At 43.6% G+C, this 25,469-nt stretch overlaps 1 protein-coding gene across 3 annotated transcripts in view; it reads right to left on the bottom strand.

The window, feature by feature from the left end:
- The window catches only part of FBXO32 (F-box protein 32), a 29,942-nt gene extending 5,356 nt beyond the window's left edge, over positions 1-24,586 (bottom strand). Inside the window, exons 1-6 of one of the 3 annotated variants that reach the window (XM_048841613.2) lie at positions 24,330-24,586; positions 18,052-18,164; positions 15,829-15,878; positions 14,998-15,090; positions 6,593-6,686; positions 3,629-3,813 (exon numbers count right to left, since the gene is read on the bottom strand). In XM_048841613.2, the coding sequence (XP_048697570.2) occupies positions 3,629-3,813; positions 6,593-6,686; positions 14,998-15,090; positions 15,829-15,878; positions 18,052-18,164; positions 24,330-24,445 (651 nt within the window). In that variant the 5' untranslated portion in view covers positions 24,446-24,586. Of the gene's footprint in view, positions 1-3,628; positions 3,814-6,592; positions 6,687-14,997; positions 15,091-15,828; positions 15,879-18,051; positions 18,165-23,931; positions 24,038-24,329 lie in introns of those variants that run through there. The other 2 variants (XM_075124950.1, XM_048841615.2) reach the window with 2 other exon arrangements.
- Between the last annotated feature and the right edge of the window lie 883 nt (positions 24,587-25,469).

The following is a 25,469-nucleotide window of genomic DNA, read 5'->3' as shown; positions in this document are numbered from 1 at the left end:
GCTCCCAGTGGCCGCGGTTCGCAGCTCCAGGCTAATGGGAGCTGCTGGAAGCGGTGGCCAGCACATCCCTTGGCCCACACCGCTCCCAGCAGCTCCCATTAGCCTGGAGCAGCGAACCGCAGCCACTGGGAGCCGCGATCGGCCGAACGTGCAGAGGCGGCAGGTAAACAAACCGGCCCGGCCCGCCAGGGGCTTTCCCTGCACAAGCGGTGGAACAAGTTTGGGAACCACTGGTCTAGACAATGAAAGTCACTATCTCTACCAGTAGCCCTTACTGCTGGGCTCCATACAGTGGCTCTGTCGGTCGCACTAGAGGTTTGCACCTGTGCAGCTACATTAGTAACAGGATACAGACTGTTGAACTCAGGGAAAATCCCCAGTGCCATCAAGACCCCAAGAACCAGGAAATGGGCTCCAATTGCTACACTAGTGCCCACTCCTTACTCATGTGAGTAAAGGTTTGCAGGCTTGGGCTCCAACAGTGAAACAATGTTAAGAGTCTCAAATAAATGTGCCAAGTCTTTAGTTGCCCTTCCCCGTGATGCCTCTATTTTAAGTTGCAGTCATATCACCCTACATGCAACTGGCAGGGCAGTTAACTGTTTAAAACAAAATACAAAGTGCTGATCAGCTGAGGAAAATTGTGTGGGACTATTTTTACAATATGATCCCATCTCCAGTGTTTGGATGGTGTGTAGCAATTCAAAGGCATAATATAAATATTTATGGAAACACAAAAGCTCCCACTTCCTAACCCTTCAGTAAGCCACAGTTATTAGTCTATAACAGGGCCCAGTTTACTCTGCAACTCCACAGCAGCAGCATATGCTGCACAGCCCATCCATTGCAACAAAACTCTGCTAATCTTTCCTTAATAATTAATTTTCTAGCTCTTCTGGTCTCCAAGAAGACCATAAACAGACACAACTGCGTCTGCCAGTAGCCTGCAGCAATAACTCCAAAAGGAGTGAACAATCCCACTCATCTCAGTGGGGTGTTGACTCTAAACTCTAAGGGTGATAATTTAGGATAATTTACTGTTAACTATTTTGCTGCTAGTCATTGTAATAGGGACATCTAGCCAATATTCTTATCCCAGAATCCCAAGCAGCCTCCCACATACCGCCCCCAAACCTAAACAGTTTCTTACTCAACTTCCCTCTGACAACTTCTACAACGCAGTTTGGCATCCTCAATACAAAACTCTGAAGCACACTACAAATTAAAAATGTAAGTGCATTGCATAACTAAATTCCATATGGAATTATAGAACACAGAGCATACTGTAAAGATTGCATCATTCATGTATTTCAATTAAATTTAAAAAACAGCAAGGTTTTTATTGACCTAGAGTTGGTGCAACAGTCTCCAATCTGCTCCACTGCGGCGTGACAGAATCTCTGTCCCGGGCTGCAGAATTTAGGTCAAGTTTTCTGTGGATAACACAGAAGTCTTGTATATAACTTACTAGTGCCCTAAAATTCCATTCACTAATAACGCTGCACTTTTTACAAATGAAACGCCTATGTAAGTCAACAGGAGTAAAATGTGCAGGACTAGGCTCAAATGCCTTGAACTTAATAAAACACCTGTGCAGCTTACTAATGAAGTCCATGTAACTCAAGCACATTCTTCAGGGTTTTGCTGAATCAGGGCCAAAGAGTTATCTGCTACATTGCAAACATTTAAGAACCCACTCTAGATCAGATGAGTCCTGTGTTAACTTTCATTTTCTTGACAGCATTTTTTTTAAGCTAGTAAGTACTACACATGCTCAGTATATATTTTTCAAGCTTTAGACTCCTTGGCTGTTAAGACATTTTTTTTTCCTTCTGAAATACCAAAAGCATTTGGTCCACTTGCAGTAAGTGACCAACTGCCTGTAATACTGCTCTCCTCCTCCCCCCCCCCTTTAAACACAGCTGCTTTTGTTGAAGCTTGACAAGAAATCTTCTTCAATGGTGTGAAAATTACATTTTTTGCAAGCTCTACAGCTTGAGCCATTAAACAATTTTGTAAAAGAAAGATCAGCCAACCACATTTAGGCCAATAAGTAAATAAATGTATGTAACACATTCACGCACACACACTTCAGTTCCCAAGTGGTGCTATGATAGAACCTTGGCTGGGATTGATAGGTTTTTGAACTGGTCTTCAGGATTTTCTAACCTGACGGTATACTGGCCCGGTGCTGAGACAAAATAGTTTTAACTATTGAGTCAAGCAGCTGGATCCTGATCTTGCAGTCAGCTCTGTGCAAGCAGAACCCTGCACCCTCAAGAAGCCCCATGCACAGGCGCCAGTTTCCTCTGTGCTCAACCCCCCACCTGACCGCTTATCCCAAGCCCCCTGCCCTGCCTCGCCTCTTCCTGCCCAGTTCCACCCCTTCCCCTGAGCATACTCCATTCCCACTCCGCTCCTCCCCCTCCGTGCCTCCTGCACTCCGCGGAAGAGCTGATCAAGGTAGGTGGTGCGAGGGAGGGGGAGGAGTTGATTGGTGGGGCCCCCAGCAGGCAGGAGGTGCTAGGGGGGAAGAAGGGGAACTGGCTGCCAGTGGGTGCTAAACATCCACTAATTTTTTTCTGTGTGTGCCCGAGCCCTGGAGCACCCATGGAGTCAGCACCTATGGTCCCAGGGAAGTCAGTGAGTGTCTGGTGGCACAGAGATAATTGCAGGATTGGCCCAGAGAAGCCTCCTTTCCCAATTGTCCCTTAACTTCCCTCTCCCACCCCAAGGTCCTTGTACTGCAGCTATGCTCCTTCAGGATTCCCTAGATAGTGCTTACCCTGCACACATTTTGAAATTACTGAGGCAAGCATAAGCACCTCTCTTGCCTATTAGCAGCAGCCAAGCATGATGCTTCTTTAGCAGCCTACTGGGGAAAAACTTGTTTTTCCAATTAATTTCGGCCCATGTCCCGGTGTCACTAAGGTCAATGGGAACTTTGCAATTAACTTCAATGTGAGAGTGGGATTATGGGCAACAGTGGAAATTAAAGTCCAGTACTGAGTCACAAACAAGACAGTACAAGTGGTATTTGACTCTCATCATTCTGCCTTAGCCCTGACTCTGACCCTCTGTTGAGACTACTATTGGAAATTTTTGCAACATGAGCATCTATCCAAAAGGAATTGGAGTGAGACCAAATTCCACTCACACAGCATTTGATGACCATTTAGAGGCCTAACTGGTTTTGGTTACTACTAACAGCAGGCCTGATTGTGGAGTTAGTGGGTGATTTGAGTACAGAAGTAATTCAGGACTGGGCCCTTGAGGAGCACTTGAAGATGCCAGGCTTCATCATGGCAGTCAGCTTTTCTAAATGAAGCTGTTTTTTAGAGAAACTTGCAATGTTAGGCATGTAACTCCGAAAAACATTTGGCATCTTGGTTTAATTTTCCACTTGGAAGTCAGAATAAAAAGTAATAATTAAAAAAGCCTCCCCTTGTCTAATCCAATTGAATTCAAATCTTAATCCAAATTTTCTCCACCAGCAGGCTGCATGTGAAGCCTAGGAATGCTCATTATGATCCAGTTACACAGGCAGGAGCTGCAGCTGCATGATAAGGTTGCATGAAAGAGCCAATGTGTCATTTGCCTCTAAGTGAGGGCCTGGATTCTTGCTTACTCTTGTGATTTGGATGCTGTTCAGTTGCTGTTGCCAGTGAAGAATAGTCTCCATTCTGTGTACCCACATGTTGATGTTTCCAACCAGAACAGACTTGCCAACCCTTTGCACCAGGGTGCACAGTGACGTGTAGAGAGTCTGCAGCAATTCCCTTATTAGCCTGATGTTCTGCTGATCTTCAAGGACTTTGGAGGCAGAGAGAAGAGGAAAAAATATTTTAAAAGGACTATAATGTTTAAATACATTCTCAGTATCTACTTTCTTCTGCAGGCTTTGTAAGAATCATTCTCTATGATCTTAGGCCAAAAGATATCAAATCTCCAACCATGGGGGGAAGAAAGGGGTAGAGGAGGACTGCTTTGTTTAGACATGACAGGTTATCAGATAGGAAACATTTGTCAGAGATGTCCCCTAATAACTGTACCAGAGATTGGGCTGAGGGACAATGTTCCCTCTAATTTTTTACATATGGAGGTGATGTGTGGCAACGGTGGGGCCAACAGGTTTGGAGTGTGGGAGTGGGCTCAGGGCTGTGGCAGAGGATTGGGGTGTGGGGGGGTGTGGGCTCTGGGGTGAGGCCAGGAATGAGGGGTTTGGGCTGAGGGAGGGGGCTCAGGGCTACAGCTGGGGGTGCGGGGTTTGGGGTGCAGGCTTCCCCTGGGCTGTGGCAGATGAGAGAGGACTCTGCCCAGCCCTCTCCCCTGGCTGCGGCAGCTCCAAGGCTGGGACCGGGGGAGAGGCACCTCTCCCTACCTGTGCGGTCCTTGATAGCCTGCTGCGTAGCCCTGCGGCTTAGAGGGAACTTCGCTGAGGAAAGATGTTTGGCCTTTCGACAGTGCTTCTAACTAGGAACACTGGCCAGCTTGTCCCCCTTAGATTGGTGCATGGAGGAGACCTTCCACATGCAGCCCTTCTCCTGCTTCTAAACAGTGCATGTGGAAACAGGGGCTCAGCCACCTCTATAGCTCTTCTTGCCCCACCCTCCTATTCCTGCAAGGGTGCTCTGAAGGTCCAGGGTCCACACAAGGAGAGGGGGTGGAGACTGGGTTGACCAGGGAAGGGGGAACTCCCAAAACACACATACACTGAATACACTGTGACCCCACAGAGATTCCCAGAAAGAAGTAGTGTCAGCCCTGAAGCACTCCTTTGCCTTGGTGGGCAGCCATGGCCAATGGGAACCCTTGGTCGTAGAGCTGCTAGGAAGCCTTGAAAGTGACTAGGGCCTAGCGTTAGGAAGGAAGCACAGGGCCTTTATGCAGCCAGCCTTGGCCTCCTGCAGTTCCTCTCCAGTCTGCCAGCTTTGGGGGCAGGACCAAACAGCCTTGTCTACAGATGGGAGGAAGATCAGGGTCCTTCACACCCCTTATAGGATGGAGAAGATACTCCTGACAGAATTCTGTGCCAATGCAGGGGCGCAGAATTCATATGGCCCACATATTTCTGTGCCCCCACACAGAAAAACACAAGAAATCTATGGGACACACACACATCTGTTCCCTGGCAGCCCATCTGTTCCAGCATGCCTGGAGCAGCTTCAGACGCAAATCACTGTGGAGGGAGGGGGGCTGGGCCTGCGTGCCTGCCGGGGAGACACTGATCACCATCAGGGGGCAGGGCTGGCCAACAGTGTGAGAGACTCTGTCCTTCTCTCTTGATACTGTGGCTCGAGGGGCGTGGAGGAGGGTAGGTCTTTTTGTTATGCAGGAGGAAGGCTCTGTCCCCAAGGCAGAAGCGTAGCAGCCTCCCTGCCTAGTAAAGTGTAATTTCTTGAAAAACACTTTAATTAAATATTAGTATCATGTCACTGAAAATTGTTTTTAAGTTAAAGAAAATAGCTTTTGTATTTAAAAAAAAAAAAAGCACATTTTCTTAACTTTTCGGTTGATGGTTAATTGATCTCATTTTCTGAGGCAGAAATGGAGCAACCTGTCTGCATAGTAACATTGTTAATAGGAACAGTTAACAAACAGTAGAATAATTCTCAGTCAATTCCCCAGGAGCATAAAAACCTGTAAAAGTTTTGCAAAAAGAAAAGGAGTACTTGTGGCGCCTTAGAGACTATCAATTTGTTAGTCTCTAAGGCGCCACAAGTACTCCTTTTCTTTTTGCGAATACAGACTAACACGGTTGCTACTCTGAAACCTGTAAAAGTTTTAAGGCCCTTGCATTGCCAGAGTGATGTAAAGCCTTATAAATGCCAGCAAGGGAATCAGCTAGGAAGATCTATGCACTGTCTCTCTTTTTTCATATGTCAAAGTGGCACAATGAGGTTAGATTTTTACTTACCCATTTTAAAAAAACAACAAAACAAAAAACAACTTTTGAGGGTAAATAAAACATTTACCAAGCAGTCAATAAAATGTCAGGACAATCAGAACAAAGCACTTCCCAAAGTACCCAGCTAGGTCCAGGACAATGATTAGCAAAACTGTATGACTTTCATGTGTGAAAGTCTGAGTAATTTAAAATGACAGTCTACTCTTTTTTATTTCTTCCTGTTTGGTGTTCTGTAATGTAATTTAAATGAAAATCCAGGATTATAACTGGATGCAGGGTATTAGTTATCAAGTATTTGTAACTTAACTTTCATGTGTTTAGGAAATGCTGAATAATTATTGGGACTTTTTTCTGTACTGTAGTTTAAATAACTTATCAAAACAATTGAAACTGGTGTGATTATATGGCATTATTTTGACAAATAAAATTTGCAGAATTTTTAATTTTTTGGCATAGAATTCCCCCAGGAGTAAGACTCTCCACAAGGGGAATCCACTATGATCTCTATTCAAACCCCCTCCTGCCCTATGAGTCCCTTTCCAGAAGGGGACAGAGGAAAATGAACCAGCCCAGTGTTTTGTCTTCATGCCCCTCCTTGCAAAAAAATCTTGCACACTGATCAACGTGGACATGGTGATCATTAGGCACACTGGATACAAACCATGATTGTTACATTTGTTTTACCTTTCTGCACCACTTTTTCCAAAATGTTCATGAAGTTTTTCTGGGCGATTCCACTCAGCGATGTTAGCTGAGACTTTGCTATCAGCTCCAACAGCTGTGGATAAAAATAGAAGTTGCCAGCTAGAGTACAGAGATATTTTTCTAATCTTGACTTCTAGTCACATGACACAGCAAAACAGTTCAGATACTTGTTTACTGCTGGAATAAAAGAGGGCATGCAGAACCACAATGAAGACTGATCCAAGGGGCAAAAAAAGAGCCACACAATTAAGCACACAGTGGAGGAAAACAGGTTGTTATTTAACTGCTTTCTTTAAACTGAAACATCGCTTCATGATTCAAAGGTGTAGGGAAGCCACAAATTACTGTTCAGACTGACAGACAATGACTATTCATACTGAAAGAACAATGGTAGTCAATGTCTTTCACTAGTACATAAACAAATAGTGTGATAAGAGAACAAGAAGCAGAGACTCATGTTTGAGAGAATCTTATAAATAAGACTAATCCTACAATTTATGCATAATAATCCAATTCACTCTTTTGTTAAGTGTGTTTTATATTGGATTTTTCATTAAGAGGAAAGATTAAGAGTCATGTTTAAAAAAATAAAAAGACAAACCAAGGTTCCTTCATTTTTATTAAGTTTGTTTCTAGATCTGAAAAAATGTAAACAATTTAGTTCACTTTTCCCTATTTATGCTGTTTGGTTTACTTTCTAACTCGCCAATGGATACTGTCTCAGTATGCACTCCAAGTCAGTGTGACTTTCTGGTTCCCATATACACTCATTCAGTGCTGCAGTGTTTGGGTTGCAATTACTGAAGAAGATGTTCCTCTCCTTTTTTTATATTTTTTACTTCCAGGAGAAAAATAGTTTTATAAGCTTTTCTGTTGGCTTTAGGATTTGTAAAATTGTGGGCCAAAATGCTATTTGGCAGTAACCCTTTATGCCTTTTTACTGTATTTTATAAAAAATACACTTTCTACATACCATTCAACTTATTTAGATTCCTTTCTAAATTAGAACAGAGTAAGAAAACCTTTATCTTACAATCAATCACAGGGCTAGCCAATTTATCTATTATCATCAGCGATTATGCTATCTTATTGCTGGCAAAAAAGGAATTGCAACTTCTCTGCACTCATCTTATGTCAAATAGCTAAGATGGTTACTGACAAGAGTTGATAAGTCTTGAGTTGAATTGTTTGCCTAGCTATAAGAATGACAGGAATGTAGCCATAAAATTATTGGTACTTTGCCATAAACCGTGAGCTCATAGGGGTATGATTGCAATCATTTGCCCATTTTACTCAGCTCTGTTACCAGCATGTGACTGTCACCTAGGAGCTGCAAAGTGCCCCGAGCGACTGGTCTCCTCTTCCATTTATCTTCCAGGCCAACTTTAAACGTCAGATGGCTTTCTGAGTTTACTTTCTATTAATATCTTAAACCTCACATGACTGGTATAAAGCAAGAGGAAAGAAAAAAAAAACCCTACAGAGTCTCACATTTTTCATGGAGGGCAATCTGCCTTCTATCATGACACATCATTTGGGGGTGGGGAGAAAATATGCAACAATAGTCTTGTGAGGTAATATTTAGTACATATATTGTAACAAAATTCTATGGTGGCTCTCACCTAAACAGGAGGGTCTGATGTATTACATGCTCTGAAGCATAAATTAATTAGCAAGATGTTGGAAATATTTTTAAGTTTTCCCAAGATTTCTTAGAACAATGGGTGTACTAACAAGAATGTCATTGCCCCAAAATAGCCTTAGTAATAATCTCCTAGTACTGAATTGTTTAACCTTGTGACCTTCAATTATCATGATCAACTTGCCAGACTCCATTTGTCCACGCAGTAATGTGAGCACCCAGATCAGCTCCTTTGGATTTCTTTATGTATATGCAAATTATGTCCCCAGTTTGTAATGTTCTAGAACTCCCAAACAGGACAGTTTTCTCAAGATTATATGTAATCAAAACTGTGCTGATATTCAAAAATATGTTCAAAATCAGTTGTCTTTGCACAGGTGAAAAGCACCAAGTGGTGCAATACCATAAAAAATAAAAGTTAAGAAATTGTGGCTGATCTTTCAAATTAAAATAAAAGTTAGATTCTTTGTGTTACCAACATTTTGTGCTTTGGTATATAGGAAATTAAAAAAAAATTAGGCAATCAAGATGAATTAGAGTCCATTTCTTTCACTACGTTTATCAAGGGTCAATTACATTTAGAAAGTCAATTAGCACAGCTGTAGCGTACCACCTTTTCAACAGCAATAAATAAAGGATGAAATTCTAACTGAATACTATGACTACCTTCTGGGTATTGCATTCCATAGCAAACTGCTATGCCAAGAATGAACAGCAAAAACACAAAAAAGACCAACCAAAAACAAACCCCAGATGTGTGAACAAAACTAGTTTTCTTGTCCAGTATAATGATGTGTGTACCAGGGCAGTAATAAAGGTGCATGTAGAAGGTCTGCTCACAGTTACTCCAGTCATTCCTTCAAAGCCAATGGTGTTATTCCAGATTGGAAAAAAACAACACAAAAAACAAACACTTAAAATGTCTGAGTGATGGATTGTGCAAACTGTAAAGCAAACAAAAAAAGACTAGAGCACTCTGAATAATGCCTGGAATAAGGAGGTATTAGACCTGCTAGCATTTTGTAACTGTATATGTGGCGGTGTTAATTCCAGACCATGCTCCAGTAACACTGTTTGAAGACAGATGGTAGGAGGGAGTGCAGGGGGAAAGAGGTTAGTAACAGCAATCTTAGGGCCTGATTCTCTGCAATGCTGAGTACCTGCAGCTCCCATTGATTTTAACTGGAGTTGTGAGTGTTCAGCACCTCTGAAAAACAGGTTCTCAGGACCAAATCCTAAAAGACAACACTAAACACCTACAATTCCTGTTGACTTCAGACTCCTAGTGATAGGGGAGGGGGAAGAGAGGCTTGGTGACTCCCCTGCCCCCCCAATCTAATGTCTCCAGGGAGAGCCCTCTGGCCTCTTTGCCCCATTCTGACCCTTTTTACTTGAGGGGATTGTGGAGGGTAAAAGGGGTAAATGAGAAGCTGCAGGTAGCTCCACACCCCCTAATCTCCCTAGTCTAGGATTTTCTGAGTAGGTGGAGGAGAGTAACTGTCCTGTAGCAGCACAACAAGATACTTCAGCGTTCCTCGGCTATTAGTGGTGGAGAAAGAAGTTACTCCAGCTCAACAACCCCTGAGCTCCAACCAGAAAGTCCCAGACTGGAGTGTTTAAAAGGGAGCAGGCCAGCTTGCTGCTGCCTCCTGAAGACCTGAAGAGTGGGAAGGCTACTGCATCTCCTTCCACAAACGGCAGCAAGGCTAAATGTATGAGGGGCCACAAGTGAAGAGACTTGTGGGTTGGGACTAGGAACAAAATGTGCTCCAAGGGTGAAGCCCGGCAACTTTTGGTTTCAGCCAAAAAAACCAAACAAACAATAAAAAGGGCTGCCCAGGACTAGTCAAACCTTACTTTGGGGCTCCTGTTAAAGCCATTATGGCATATGCCAGAGTACAAAGCACAGCATCAGCAATGGACATGTGAGAACAGAATAGCTACTTTTGGAGCCGTTTTAATTTCCTGTAGTGACATATATGCACTAGTGCCGTACTCTAAAACGCTGCTTAGCTAGAGCTCCTAAAACCTTCGTTGCTGAACTGCACAGGTAAGTGAACTGAACTCATTAAAAGCACAGTTTTCATGAACGACGTATGCATTACGTGGTTCTTAAAGGGCAGCTTTCTGGAGTTATAGACGTGTGAAAACATGTCAAACTAAAAAAGTCAGAGTGCAAAATTAAACACTTAGTGCCAGATCCTCAGTTGGTGTAAATTAATGGAACTACACAGATTTCCCCCAGCTGAGTATCTGGCTTTTAACATCCAACCTACAACAAATCTCCCCCACTCCCAGCACTTCTATTTACTCGGTGGCTTTAGCATCATATGCCAAGTTTCAGCTTGAAGTGAATGTGACAGTGGATATGTCAGTGTCTGTACCATGAGTTATAATAATTTAACTAACAGATGCTGCTATGTGGCATAAATCCAGGATAACCAATACTAAGTCTAACAGAAATTTAAAAATACATCAATTGAAGAGTGCACATTAGGCTAACTATGAGCTGTCCAGATCATACAATTCTACCAATCTGTACCCATGTACCTGAGGTCAGGCTCAAGCCCTGAGCTTTTATGTGCTGAAATACAGTGTTACAGTGACAGCTTGTCATCTCCTACAAAATACTGCTATGAAACTATCGCATGGTAAATCCTTCTGAAGCAAGGAAAGTCTGCAAAATCTCACTGTCATCCGATAAGTGAACAGTTCAGAAAATGGTCAACAGCTTTGGAGGCTGCTGTGATGTTTAAAGGTCTCATCTCATTTTACTTGTTTACATGGCATGCACTTTTGTGCCTTTTCCATTTTTAATAGCACTGTAATCATGACCACATCAAGATTAAAACACTGGGCCCAAATTGTTCTCATTACTATGTAGACCCAACTAGCTGAAAATGTGCAGAGTTTACTCTGAGCCTAAATAATGTATAGCAAGACCTGGGTCATTTTAACATGACACTTGCAAGAACTTGTTTCAGGCATTAATAGTAACACCTGGCACACTGTTGAATATTTCCAAACCACCTCCACCTCAATCTAACAAGTCGCTAATAATCTGTAAAACCTTCAAATTTAGCAAATCAATGCACTGTTAGGCTTTTTAGTCCGGGAGTCTCCTAAATAACACAATTCTTCTTTTGTAACCTACTTATCTAATAAGATCCAGCAGATGAAAGTAAGAAGTCTTAAGACTGTATACATTTTTGATGCTGACTCTTTCGCATAAAATTCATGCGAAGTAAATATGTTAGAGGCAGTCCATGAGCATGTTGGACTGTTAGGATGAGAGCCCACTGAGCTATAAACAAATTGATACATTTTAGATAATTACAAAAATTGTGGACTAGAAGTTAGAGATACAATAGTAAAAATATTTTAGGCCTATCACCGTTTGCCTCCCCATTCCTTCTCCAAGCTCACCTCTGGCTTTCCTCCCCTCTACTTTCCAGCTCCAATATGCAAATGCTACTACTTGGGAAGCACTTCCACATGCTACCATGGAATTAATCAGACTCCTGTAGTTCCATGGACATTTGGGGAAAGGGGTAAGAGAGGACATTAGCCAGCTGTTAGTCAAGGCATATTCCAGGTAATGTATGGCTCATTTGTGTGCTCTAGAAGTCCTCATCCTGTCTTGCAACAGACCGTACGGTGGATCTAAAGAGGAAATCCATCTCCAGGAAGGCCTTTCATGAGCAACTCCAGTGCACGTGGTATTTTATGGTATTTTATCCACCAGAGACTTGGCTCATGAAGACTTTCATTGAAGAAACCAGTTTTACATTTGAACCATGGTCCCATATTTAAGATTGGCAGATTAAAAAAAACAAACCTCATCTTAAATCAGGAAGTTTCATACTTTGTTAAGACTACTGGAAAAACTTCATAAAGCTCAGGTGGGAGGTAATTCAGACTAATGAGAACATGCACTGATTTTAGTCTTGAATGTTGCTACTTCCACTGTAAAAATGCCACAGTTCATTTTACTTATCTCCTGGTCAAAGCTTTAAGCTGTCACAAAGCAGAGCCCTGCAAAATTACATTAACACGATCTAAAACTTCATGGGCCAAGCTGACTTCTGGTGCAACTCTATTAATGAGCTTAGCCTCATGTCAGAAAGATGCTTTCCCACTGTTTTAGGCCTGACTCTCATTCACACCAAGGCCCTCTTTATGTCACTCTTGTACTGTGAAGAGGCCTGTAAATGAGAGTCAGGCCCTTTTCTCTTTACCAAATGGTATCTCAGACCATGTAGAGCATTCTCTGAAGTGCTAGAGACATTTCTAAACAGGAGGAACAACCATCCTTTAGGAAGTCTGCGTCCCACATATGGGACTTAATTTTCAGAACTACTGAGCACACACAATGGCAACTCAAGTCAGCAGGAGCAGCAGTGCTCAGCGCCTCTGAAAAAAATCAAGCTGAGGGTGCTTCGTGAATGGCTCATCAGTAGCTCTGCCTACTAAGATTGCCTCTGGAGCTTACCTTAATCAAAGGGTACAAAGCTACATGTATTGTGAGACATACAGCATTAGACACCACCTGGAATACTCACTGTACCAGAGTTTTTCCATGGAAGCTTTAGAAGACAATATTTGAACTTTCAGTGATGAAACATAAGTGCGTAACAAGGGACGTGATGAGCAGCAGGAACTGAGAAGCGATTCCCTTACTCCCCTGCCCATCATCAGTCATCAACACAAGTAAAAGAGGGTGGCAGGGAAAGACATCAGGTCAACCTCCCATCCCTATTCCAATCTACATTTAAGATGATATTTGAATGTCCTTTCTTAAAATCTCAAGAGACTACCTTCCCCAACATCCAGGCAATGAAAGATTATGATTATGTTGGAGGAGTGGCCATAAAAGTCTGCCATGAGTCTAGAATTACATTTGACTAGCTTAACTAGTTCCATAACTGGTGTTTAAAAAGAAATGCCACTCAAACACTTCATTACGTAGCTGGGTGATGGGTAGTATACTACACGAAGGGTAGCACAGAGGGGTTGATTATAAAATGAGATAAAGAGGACAGAAAAAAAAAGAGGGGGTGGGGGCGCTAAATTAAGTTTCATGCCACTGGGCAGCAAGAGGTTAACCGCATGGTGATTTGAGTAACAAAGACACCGCTACCCTACACTGCGAGGTTTTGATTGGACGTTTGGTATGCCTGACCTACATCTGACTAGACAACAGGTGAGGGATCCAAGGCTAGCCTAATGGGTATCGTCTTTTTGGCTGACTCTTTTTTAACATTTGACTCACTGGGGAAGAGCAACATGCTAGCAAAACCTCTGCACCAGAATCTAAAACCTAACAGCTGATGCTCCCCCAGTGATTAACGGCTGATGAAATGTGAAAAGGAGCTGTTTATAGACAACCTTGAATTTTTAAACAGATTTTCTAGCTGCCTTTTTGCCATTAAAAAAATAGCTGATAGAATTGTCAGTCTCAATGAGCATATTCTGAAATTACAGATCCATTTGTGGATAATGTGCACATAAACAGGTTACTGGACACAGAATCATGGAATAAAAGTGACACCCTTTGAATGCTGCAAATGTGAGATGAACTCTTGGTCTTCTGTGACAAGCCAGAGTAAGAGGGCTTGGCATAGGGAACCGACACAGAAGCTTGGGGCTAAGTTATCCTTCGATCAAATAAGAGGCTATGCAAGGGCAACAGAACAGCTCGTCTGTTGAAGCTGCCATAACATATGGGGCTGTAATAGCAGCTCTGCTTCCTCAGAGTTTGTAGCCAGGATCCTATACACCCCACTCTCAAAACTTCTCCGATCCCATAGTGTGTCACTGCAGGTTTAGTGTCCATGGCGTTCAGGGAGCTGTAACCTTCACCTGTATTTCAAATGCGCCATGCAGGGGAACCGTGGGCCCTCTGTGGTGCCCAGGATTCTAAGGTGCCACAAGTACTCCTGTTCTTTTTGTGGATACAGACTAACTCGGCTGCTACTCTGAAACCGCTCATACTTTGTAGCCTACACCAAAGGTGGAGTTATATCAACCAGAACTTGAATTTAGCTTTCAGTAAGGGGCCGGACTGGCAACCCTGAAGCTCTCCAAGAGCAGATACAGCACAAGCATCAACATTACCAAGTTCTTCCACAGTTTCCTGCCCAAGTGCTTCAACCATGAGCTGAATAGACCACCTCCAGAAGCAGTTATGTAGGCAGTTCCTGTGACTATTGCACACCTGGCCACTCTGCTGAGACTGCCAAGAAAACTGCTACCTTATTTATCAGCTTGTGACATGGAGACCTGTTCATTAGCAACACAGCTGAGATGACCATCTCATTTCAGAGAGGCCACTGAACAGATGGCAATAACTTTACTTTAAACAACAAACACTGCCTCCCTCCCAGTCACATACAGACTTAACACCTAAGAAGTTTCAAAATAAACGGTTTGATCAGGAAAACTGGAGGAAGTGTAGACCTTGTTCCATGCCCCCACGCTAGCCCCCATTTTCACTGGATCTGAAGGAAGGCTATGCGTGATCTATCCTGCCCATGCCGCAATTTCAAACAGATGGACCCTCCTTTCCACGCATCAGAAAATGCTTCATTAACTAGTTCTTGAAGCTTCCCTCCTGCACTCACGGAGACCACAGCATAGTCTTGCAGATCTTTTCCAGTGCTGAATTTGTTCTCAGCTCAGTTAAGTTAAGCAACTGGTGTCTGCGCTAGAAGTTATAGTGAAGTTATGGCCTTATACTCACCCTTACAACATAGTTGAACCGTCTGGAGTCTAGGATAGCATTTGAGAAGTCAAGTCTGTTAAAAGCTTCTCCCAAGGTGCAGTAACCATGACGCTGAGAGTGAAAAAGAACAAAGCTGCGTCATGTTTTGTTGTACAGTAGTCTGAAGAGAGAGTCCCGGGTGTACGTGGTCCGGGCCAGCATAGCATCTTAACATACGTATGGCGGCATGCTACGGAACAAACTCACTGCTGGTGTAAGCGGGCACATCTCCAACGACTTCAATGGAATTGTGTCTATTTAGGTCCCCAGGGAATGCAGCCCAATGGGAGTTATGACTGTTTCTAAGAAGAGAACTGAGCCCTATCCATGACCTCCAAATAGCTCAATTTGATCTCTTTCAATAATTTCAAAAAACGGGAGAAGTAATACATTCCTAGGGCTCAACATGAAGGGCTTATGTACAATGTGGTTTCTTACAGCTGCTCCTCTCTACACACACAATTGAACCGATGTGCTGAACTGCAGTGCTTCTCTTGCTAGGACTCAACGGTGGGAAAGCCTGCAAAGGTGTGTCGCTGCTTAGTTTACCACTAGCTTTTGGTAGAAGCAAGCAACAATGTCGTCTTTTTGTTTTACGTATGTACAGAGCCTAGCCCAATGTAGCCCTAATTGGGGCTTGTAGTCACTACTGCAATAGTAATCATAGGCCAGATCCTCAGGTGGTATAAATTAGCACAGCTCCATTTATTTCAATGGAACTATGCCGATTTGCACCACCTGAGGATTTGGCCCCATAAATAACGCTATCTGGACAGATGGTATGGGGGAAATGAAACCGTGGGTACTTACTTCTTTTGTGCTTCCCTTGTGGACATAAATCCATTTTTCTTGATGGAAATCTGTGCGGACAAAGACAGATTTTCTTCACTTATTTTATATATAATAAAAAGCTAACTTTGTAGAAAGATTAAGCCCCGTTCTACCCTCAACAGTTCTATACTGGTACTGCTCCATTGACCCTTGTGGAGCGGCTTCCGATTTACACCAGCGTAACCCAGATCAGAATCAGACCATCAATGAATTGCTTTCTTTCCACATTCGTTTATCTAAGGCAACAGCCAGGATCCTAGAAAAGGTTTGTGTTTCAGTGACACAGTCCAAGACTGTAGATATTTAATCTGTATGCTGTGAATATACTACAGCCCCTTGTTTTCTTTGCTCTGACAATAAGCGTGCTGACAGCCAGAGTTTGTTGTTATTGATTTCATTAATTGCTCATTACCTCAGTTACAGAGGTCGGATTAACGTGTCACGAGACGCTAGACTAACAGTCACTACAGCGTTTATAACAGTGAGTGCTAGAGTTAGAATTATATAGGCAGTTCCACTAGAAATGGCTTTCATCACTTGCAAGACCCTTTCGAAAACAGAAAAACAAAAAAAGTCTCCTTTGGGCCTGAAACATTCCCTGTTTTGTGGGAGGGCCCTTCCCAAAAGCTTCCCTTTCAGCCCTCTGAACAAGAGGGGTTATAAACACCTTTCCTCTCCTCCCTAGTGTGACACCACCACCTTCCCCCCCAAACACATATCACGCTGCTGTATTGTTAACCCAACCTTGCAGAAAGTTATCTCCAGCTATACAATAGCCAATCCAAGAGATAGGAACCCACGCAGCCCTCTCCCATCCCATTCGCCTCACTGAACTAGGACATTCAGTGTATTACACAGTGGCCATTTACCAACTAACATTATTAGAGATGAAAAGTTCCCGCCCTTCTCTCCACTCCCAGAAACACACACCTGATTTCCACGGAGAGGAAACTGAATGCAAATATATATGTACTCAAGTCTGGAAACAAAAGTTACACGTGTACACAACTGCAGATCCTGAATCACTCCATTTAAGTCAGTGACTAAGGTCATATCTGGCCAAAGGCTGTCACAGTAACAACTTGTTCACATTGCACATTTGACTACAATCATATCAAGGACTAAAGCAGGAATCGGCAACCTTTGGCGCACAGCCTGTCAGGGAAATCCGCTGGCGGGCCGGGATGCTTTGTTTACCTGCAGTGTCCGCAGGTTCGGCCGATCGCAGCTCCCATTGGCAGTGGTTCGCCATTCCAGGCCAACAGGGGCTGCAGAAAGCGGCGTGGGTCGAAGGATGTGCTGGCCGCTGCTTCCTACAGCCCCCATTGGCCCGGAACGGCAAACCGTGGCCAGTGGGAGCTGCGATCGGCTGAACCTGTGGACGCTACAGGTAAACAAACTGGCCCGGCCCGCCGGGGGATTTCCCTGACGGGCCGTGTGCCAAAGGTTGCCGATCCCTGCACTAAAGTCTCACATCAGCTGTTGAAAAGATCCTGGGGGTTGCATGGTAAGCCAATAATACAGTGAGAATCATAACCTATTTCACTTCCTCTCTGTGTATGTTGATGTTTGTAGCCTTCACATGCACTAAATTTAGGTATAAATCCTGCAATCAAGATCCACACAGACTCTTGTATCTCTGCAAAATACCATGGATCCATCCACATGAAGCCAACAGAGATAAGGGCCTTAACTCTGCATATAACAGAGTTCAAAGCATCCTCGATTGAGAGCAAGCCTGAATCCTAGATTTCATTTTGCATGCATTTTGCGTAGCAGAGGTAGGATCAGAATTCACACTCAAGCTTGGAGCCTCCATTAACATAAATGGATTTTAAGTGTACATGTGGAAAGGAGTGCACCCTTCAATCTGTTGTAAACAAGGAAGTCTACAGGAGGAAAAAAAATTGGAACTGGTTCACTTGAATGTACCATAGGAAAAAGTTACTCTCCCTCTGCCAAATACAAATGACAAAAATTTGAACACAACAACAAGTACAAACACTTGGAGAAGGGATTAACACAGGCATATATCTTCATATTAAAATGTATCCAACTTCTCTACTTAGGTCAAACATGGTTGCAGAGACTCAAGAGACTTCTGGAAGTGTCTCATGCACTTTCTGAGACATATATGTGTGGGTTTTTTATAATCATCCTCAAGCAATTTTGGTTTTAAAAGTCCCCCATTTGCTGCCTTACACTGAATCTTTGTCTTGTTATTCAGCAGGTCCTTCTTTCTCTTCTTGGCAGCAACATCATAGTTCATGCTGTTGAAGAGATTCTCCTTGTTGTAATCCTCCTTTTTGCAGTAACTGTGAATGACACAAGACAGATAGTCTGTTTATTCTGTGGTCCAGGGAACTTTTTACTGTGAGAACTATATTTTACTCTTTCCACGTATCTGGTTCCAGGAACCCATGTTTGTTTGCTGTTAAACAGCTCATTATAGTGCTGTTCTATAAAAAAACAAAAACAAACTATAAGCAGTTTTAGAGTCCAATAATGAAGACTTTTTTTTCATAAAACATTCAAATACCTCACCCACCCAATTTTTGTGCTGGATTATATACATAATTATAGTGAATAGGAGCATGCTCAAAGCATGTTACACAATCAACTTCATGACCTTGTAATAGAGCACCCTTGTCCTTCCTTTTACCTCTGCCTGCTTGTCTGATGTCATCAATTTCTACCATATGCTCTATCTAACTTAGATTGCAACTCCTTCTGGCAGGGGTATGCTAGGTTTTATAAAGCATAATGCATAACCTGTGAAGGTGTATAGCCAGAATGCTTGAAGAATTCACTATCTAGTTGTGAGTAAGAAGTGTTTCCTGCCAATTAGTGAAAGGGCTGGGGAGAAAACTAAGCTTTAATTAAAAACAAAACAAACAAAAACCCCCATAACTTAACTTTTATGATTACAAAGATAACACAACCCTGATTCATGTTTCGGTGGCTGTCTTCCCGAGTCTGTAGACAAGTGGGTGATATGTATGAAGGGTTGGGATCTGTGGCCATAGTGTATTTTTCCTCTTTCTGCATTTGGAAAGGCTGTGCATTTCTTTTTGTTTGAATGTATAATATCTGGCAAAGGGACCTAGAGCTCTTTCATTTTCCTTTTAAGAGTATAATCCCGAACTCACTGAAGTCAGTGGAAAAAGACTCACTAACTCTAAGAGCTTGAACCAAAGCCCAGTGATGTTTGCCCAGCTCTAAATAAGTAGTGCTGAGCTGTAGAGTGAAACTGAGAAGACTCTGGTCAGTTTTATTGCTGTTGTTCAGAAACCCCTGGAGAGCAGGGCAAGGCAGCCTATGTTCTTGCTGCTAGGGAGAGCTGTGAGCAGCAGCAGCGGAGGGGACACTGCACTGGAGCCATTTATATAATGGGAGGGTTGCGGGCAATGGGGAGAGTAGCAGAGACCCACACATCCTGGCAGGAATTGGGTGGCTAGAGGACAGCAAGAAAAGCATCACATCAGGGGACTCTGGGGTTGGCAACAGAAGTGGGGGGGTGGGGTGGAGGGGGGGAAGAGTGTCCTTCTTTCTAGGAGCCTGGAGGAAGAAAGGAGAAGAAGCTCTGTATTGGAGGGGCCTGGTTTGAAAGTCTGGTCCTGTGTTTTCAGTTTTATCATCACTGGCTTCAGTTACACTTATGTGGGCCTGTAAAGTACCTGTTTCTTGATTTCTTCTTTCAAGGGAGGGGCCAACCTCATTACACTCCTGGGGCTCAAAAAAATGCTCCAATCTACTGCTTTGTACACTGCATTGAGAACTTCCGGTCTGAGATGTGTGCACATAAGAGTCTCTTTTGGCATGACGTTAAATAGTTAATCTGTTCCCCTTCCTACTGAGCTCACCTTTAACCTTAGCTGGGCACTTGTGTGCTGTTTATTTGTTCCAGTTTTTAAATAACATTTTTAAAATATCCGATGCTAGATAAATAAAAAGGAAAAGCCCCACTAAAGATAGAATATTTCTCCCCCCTCTCTCTGTTGCAAAACAAAGTAACTTAAAGAGATCAGCTTGCTCAAAAGCAACTGTAGACAAAGGATACATAACAAAAGACAGCGTACCCCAGTAATGTGTGGAAGGTTAGTTATCAGCTTTTCTGCAGTGGCACTGAGAGTGTGGGGCGGTGCAGACAAATTACATGACAGATCCTTACTCTGACATTCTGAAGTCTAGTTCTTAGTCATCTGACTAATACTGTACAGAGTTAATGACTCTGCTCCTGAAGCAGCGTCTTCCTGTAGTAAGCCACACGAGGTGTGTTCTGGTCTGATGCACATAAGTGGGTCCACAAGACTGGGGCTAGAGCTAGAGAGAATGAAGACCTCCTCCGGAGCCTGGGGACATGGAGGTATTCATGGGGTATAAGGAGGGATAATTGGTGGCTCCCCACACATCTTCACTTTCTTCTCTACCTTCCTGTTCACTCTATTTGCTCCGCACAGTCACTCTTATCCATATGGCCCCCTACAGCAGCACCTCTCTGGGAGCCCACCTCTATGTCCTTTGCTGTCTAGCTTGCCTCCCTGGCTTCCTACCTCTTGTAAGGAGTGGAGCTAGTGAGTCAGGCTGGCAGCATCGGAAAACGGAAACAGCTGACGGAACTTGCAGTTCCGCTGGGTATTACCGGTGCAGCTCAATTAGAATGTTCTGAATTAGGAAAATACTTCTCTAGGCACTTGGTTTTCGAAGTTTAAAAGTGGTCTATGTCAGAGACGGAGGCAGGTGTGTGTGAAGTTTGGATTTTGTGGTAACTGTGGTTGTTTAACCAGAGGAACTAAAAGAAAAGTGAGACAATGCCAGAATAAAATATCAAGAAGGGAACACTGTAAGAAAATTCCTGCGCAAAAGTCAAAGCTTTACTAAAAACAAATTCCTCAGAACATGTAATTGTCCTATGATGAATTACTGTGCCAGATTCAGAGATTAAATTCAAATAATTAAACTGTGAAAGAGAGGGATCTCAGTTCTGATTTAAAACTTGAATCTCAACAACCCTGACTGTGAACTTACTGATGACTCCATAATTAAAAACCTTTATTACACCATTAGTGGATGAGACCTAGTGCATGGGGCAGATTTACACCCCCGCCAATCTACTTACTAAGGGGCTCTTGCACCTTCCTGCCAAGCATCTGGTCTGGCCACTATCAGAGACAGGATACTGGACTAGATGAACCTTAAAGAGGAACTGTTGTTAACTGGATCAGACCCTTTCTTTCAAAGTGAATTTAAGAACAGCACTAATCTAATTATTTTGCAGTTAACAACAGTTATGTCTATCAGTCCAGACATTCTTCCTATTGACATTATAAACTATTTTTAAAAGCTTGTTAAAAAAAGTACGATGAAAACCACCACTGCAAAGAGATCATGTTCCCTTTGCGATTCACTGCAAGATCATGTTTCCTTCAAGTCATCTTTAGTTGTTTCCATCACGACAGTGTGTGAGAATGCATGTTATTGTTTCATCTGCAGGCCAGGTCATCGGCCTACACAATCCTCGCTCTGTGCTCCTTAAAAACAAGAATTGGCCTTGCAAGAAGAGTCTGCCCAATCACTTGTTTCAAAGCCAGTTGGTCATCATCCCACAGTAGCAACAAAGTCTTCCTGCCTACAACCTATTCAACACTGTAAACAGCTTAACTGCCTGCCTTCCAATGTCTTCTTTGAATGCAGCGTAATCAAGCCACCCAGTCATGAGGAATATTATTTATGATCTGTGAAGAATTAATGGCTTCAGGGGTATCATATTTCTTAAGCTCAGGAACTGGGAAGCCTTAGGAAGTGTTTGCTTCTGGACAAAGGGGGGTGGGGAGGAAGGCAGTTCCCTGGAAGTTCTCCAGGGGCAGTTTGGCAGTGGTTCAGAAGATTTTAAGTGGCACTTGTTAAGGGCACAATCCTGCACCACTGAAGTCAATGGTAGTTTTGACACAGTCCTCAATGAACCAAGATCAGGGCTTACTTCTTGATGCTGCCATGTATAGTTCTAAACTATAGCAGATCAAAAAAATGTGATCAACCCCACCCTCAGATGTAAGTTACTGTTCACTCTCTCATAGGAAGGCAGAACCACACACACTTGGGTGGCCAGCGAGAAGTGGAGTAGCTCTCTAGTGCCCATATACTTACTGGGCCAAGCTCTGCAGCTGGTAAACACAAGCACCTCTGAATGGGAAGTGCACACATGTAGCAGCTAGAGAATTAGGCCCACTGTGTTTAGCCAGAGTCTTACTCATCCCTCTTTTCAACAGAAGTTGTGTCTTTGTTTACATGCTTATTTTATTAGAACACAGAAACGTCAGCAGACCAGATGACCCACTGGTGCTCCACAGAATGGCAACACATAATCCAAAATTGGCTACAACAGAGGTCTTAAGATTCCAGATCCAGGTCTATGCTGTAAAGGTGGTGAGGCTTTAAAGCCCTGGGATAAAATTTCCAGTCAGTAAGTATTCTGGATCCAATTTCAGCCCTGACATGAGCAGGTACAATTCCAGTGAATGGGAATTATGTAAGTAGTGAATTTGGCTGTAGATTATCAACCTTTCCTTTAAATCCATGAATGCCTGATTTAGTAGCTAAAGGAAAGGCCCAAGACCCAAGCAGATCTTGGGTTCTAGAGTGGCATGAGCCACTGACTGACTACATGACCCTACAAATAACACTGGACCTTGATTATTCAACTAGGAGAGGACCTCACAGACAGTGAGATGCTGTATATGAGCCAACCCTTCCAGGATAAAGAAGCTCCAGATGTCTCAGTGCTTCACTATCCTTACAGGCTTTTGCTTGGTGTTATCTATCTATGGTAACGGAGTTTAACTTCCCCACTCAGACAGACCACAAAAGGCACTAGTGCCAAAGGCTGCAAACATCAGAGGCTAGGAAGATCATGAAGAATTAATAGAATCTATTTAGAAGGAAAATAGGCATTAAACAGATCACTAAGAAGGGGCAGAGATCCTAACCCTTCAATAGCTTTACATTTATGGCTATAAAATAAAAACATGTTTCTTTACTTTTAGAGTTAAAAGTGACTAGACATCTTCATGCATCAGAGCATCTAATGAACAAAAAGCAGATCTCTGTTTAATGGCCCATGTTCAAGGATATGCCAAAGCAATAAACCAGGAGAGCCTGCCATAACAAGCCTACGTCAGTTATGCTTACAAAAAAACAAAGGCCCCTAGTGTTTAAAAACAGAACCTGCACATTTTGTTTAACTTCAGTTTTTAAATATGGCATGCTCTGAAATTACAGAAGCCACTCAAAATTAGTACAGATTGCTTGTAACTCAATTGCTGTGGTACAAGTGCTCCAAATTGGACTCTGTATTCATAGTTGCCAGTGTCTACTATAGAATAAAGGATTAAATAACTAATCCTCAGATTAAATAACTAGCCTTTTTTTTTTTAAAAGGCAGAGATAAAGGGGTGATGCCTTACAAACAATAAGCAGATGAGGGCTCCAGAGGTTAAAACCTTCAAAAATAACCACACTTTCTGCTAGTTTTCCTTGTAGGCTAATATAGTACACTCATCCGAAAACATTTCAAAGGCTCTAATAAATTGGCAGACTGGCTGGCAGAGTGAAGCCATCTTAGGACCATCTGACAGCTCACTGCCAACTTTAACCAGACATAATGGAAGACCGGCTTTTGCCAGACCCAGTTCCCGCTCCTCAGCCAAATGTGGAGTAATTTAGATTCCCCCCTCTCCAAAGAGCTCCCCCTGCTGGCCAAAGGAGATCTTTAGCCTAAACCCACAACAAAAACAAACCAACCATCTGCAGCCTGGTGTTTCAAAACTCTCCAGCTCTCACTGGGAACGTTGCAATGAACTCAGAAGTCTGACAAGGTATTACAGACTTCAGCAGCTTTCTAAAAACAGAGCTGCTTATTAAACACACACCATCAAGTTTTACTGAAACCACAGTTAACAAGCAGAAAATAAAATACCAAGCAAAAGGATGGAGTTTTCGTCTGGGAATTTATTGGCTTGGTCTCCCAAACCTTAACCCATTTAAAAAAGAAAAAAGAAAGAAAGAAAAAAAGGCAGAACTCACACACTACGCGGATAAGCGTAACCCCCATCTGGAGCTAGGAAGCTTTCGGATACATCGGGTCACCCCCTACCCATGCAGCCCAGCTGCTCCTTTCCTCTCTGCTTCTCTCCTTTCTGTTATTGCAGGGCTTTAGTTCTGCTAATGAGCCTCCTTCTCCCAATGACGCGCACGAACATAAACAAAGGCACCGCACGCACGCACACGACGGGCCAGCTGGGCACCCAGGGCAAAATCGGCTTTTTTTAAAAACAATCATTGGCAGAGTGGGACATCGCAACGCCTGCAAAGACCGCGTCCCCTCCCCCAGCTCATCCCCCCCCCACCATAATGCAATAAGCCCCCCCGCTCAACAGCAGCGTTTCCAACTCCCTCCAGTGCAACGCCCTTGTGCCACGCACCTGCCTAGGTCGCTGACATAGCCGCTGTGTCTCTCCTCCAGGAACCTGGTCCAGCCATCCGCCGTCTTCACCCAGTTCTGCCCCGGGGACCTCCAGTCCTGCCCCAGAAAAGGCATCGCGGCGCGGGCAGGCTGAGCGCTCTGCCGCCGAGCCGTCCCGCTCCCTCCGGAGCCTGGAAGGGGCGCGCCGGGGAGGGGGGTCCCGAGCTGCGTGGCTAGGAAAGGGGGGGGAATTCTGTACGACCGTCGCTCCGGTGCGGGTCCGCGTCCGTGTCCTCGCAGCGGCCGCGGCTGTATTTATCCGAGCGCTCTTTGTTGCCGGAAGAGCGGCGTTAGCCCGGCCCCTGGATCAGTGGCGAGACACGTGGCTTTGTTTATTGCTCGCGGCGGCCTTCTGGGGCTCCTCCTGCTTGTTGCACAATCCAGCGCCAGTGGAAACTTCAGACCTGGCCTCTGTGCTCGCTGGGCTGCCGAGCGTCCCTGAATGTGCCGAGCGCGAGTGTGAATCACAAGAATAAAAATGAATGTCTGTCAATAAACAGCTCATCTAATGCCACCGTTTCTCCCTGCTTCTTCTGCGAGGCTTTGCGGTCTTTATTTCCTACGCTGGGCAGGTAGCTCGATAGATAAACTGGTGGGACAGATGGATCCGCTGCTGAGATGCGGAGCTACAGGCAGCTAAATAGATTGATTGGATAGATAGCTATGGGGATTAGATACCTATGGAAGAAAGCTACAGAGACCAACAGATTGGATGGGTTTGGAGGCTAGATAATATATTAGATGGTGGGAGGATGGCATAATAATTTAGAATACATTTTCCCATGCTCCGGTGTGGGTTTTCAGACGATGCTAGTAATTTGGGTATTTGTGGCACCTTAGAGACTAACAAATTTATTTGAGCATACGCCTTCCTGAGCTACAGCTCACTTCATCGGATGCATTCAGTGGAAAATATAGTGGGGAGAGTTATATACATAGAGAACATGAAACAATGGGTGTTACCATACATACTGTAACCAGAGTGATCACTTAAGGTGAGCTATTACCAGCAGGAGAGCGGTAATAGCTTTCCTTTTTGCCAATACAGACTAACAGGGGTGCTACTCTGAAACCAGTAATTTGGGTATGTCATCTATAT

This window comes from Caretta caretta, chromosome 2 (genome assembly GCF_965140235.1).
Source record: "Caretta caretta isolate rCarCar2 chromosome 2, rCarCar1.hap1, whole genome shotgun sequence".
Lineage (NCBI taxonomy): Eukaryota > Metazoa > Chordata > Testudines > Cheloniidae > Caretta > Caretta caretta.
This window is presented reverse-complemented; position numbering and strand designations above follow the sequence as displayed.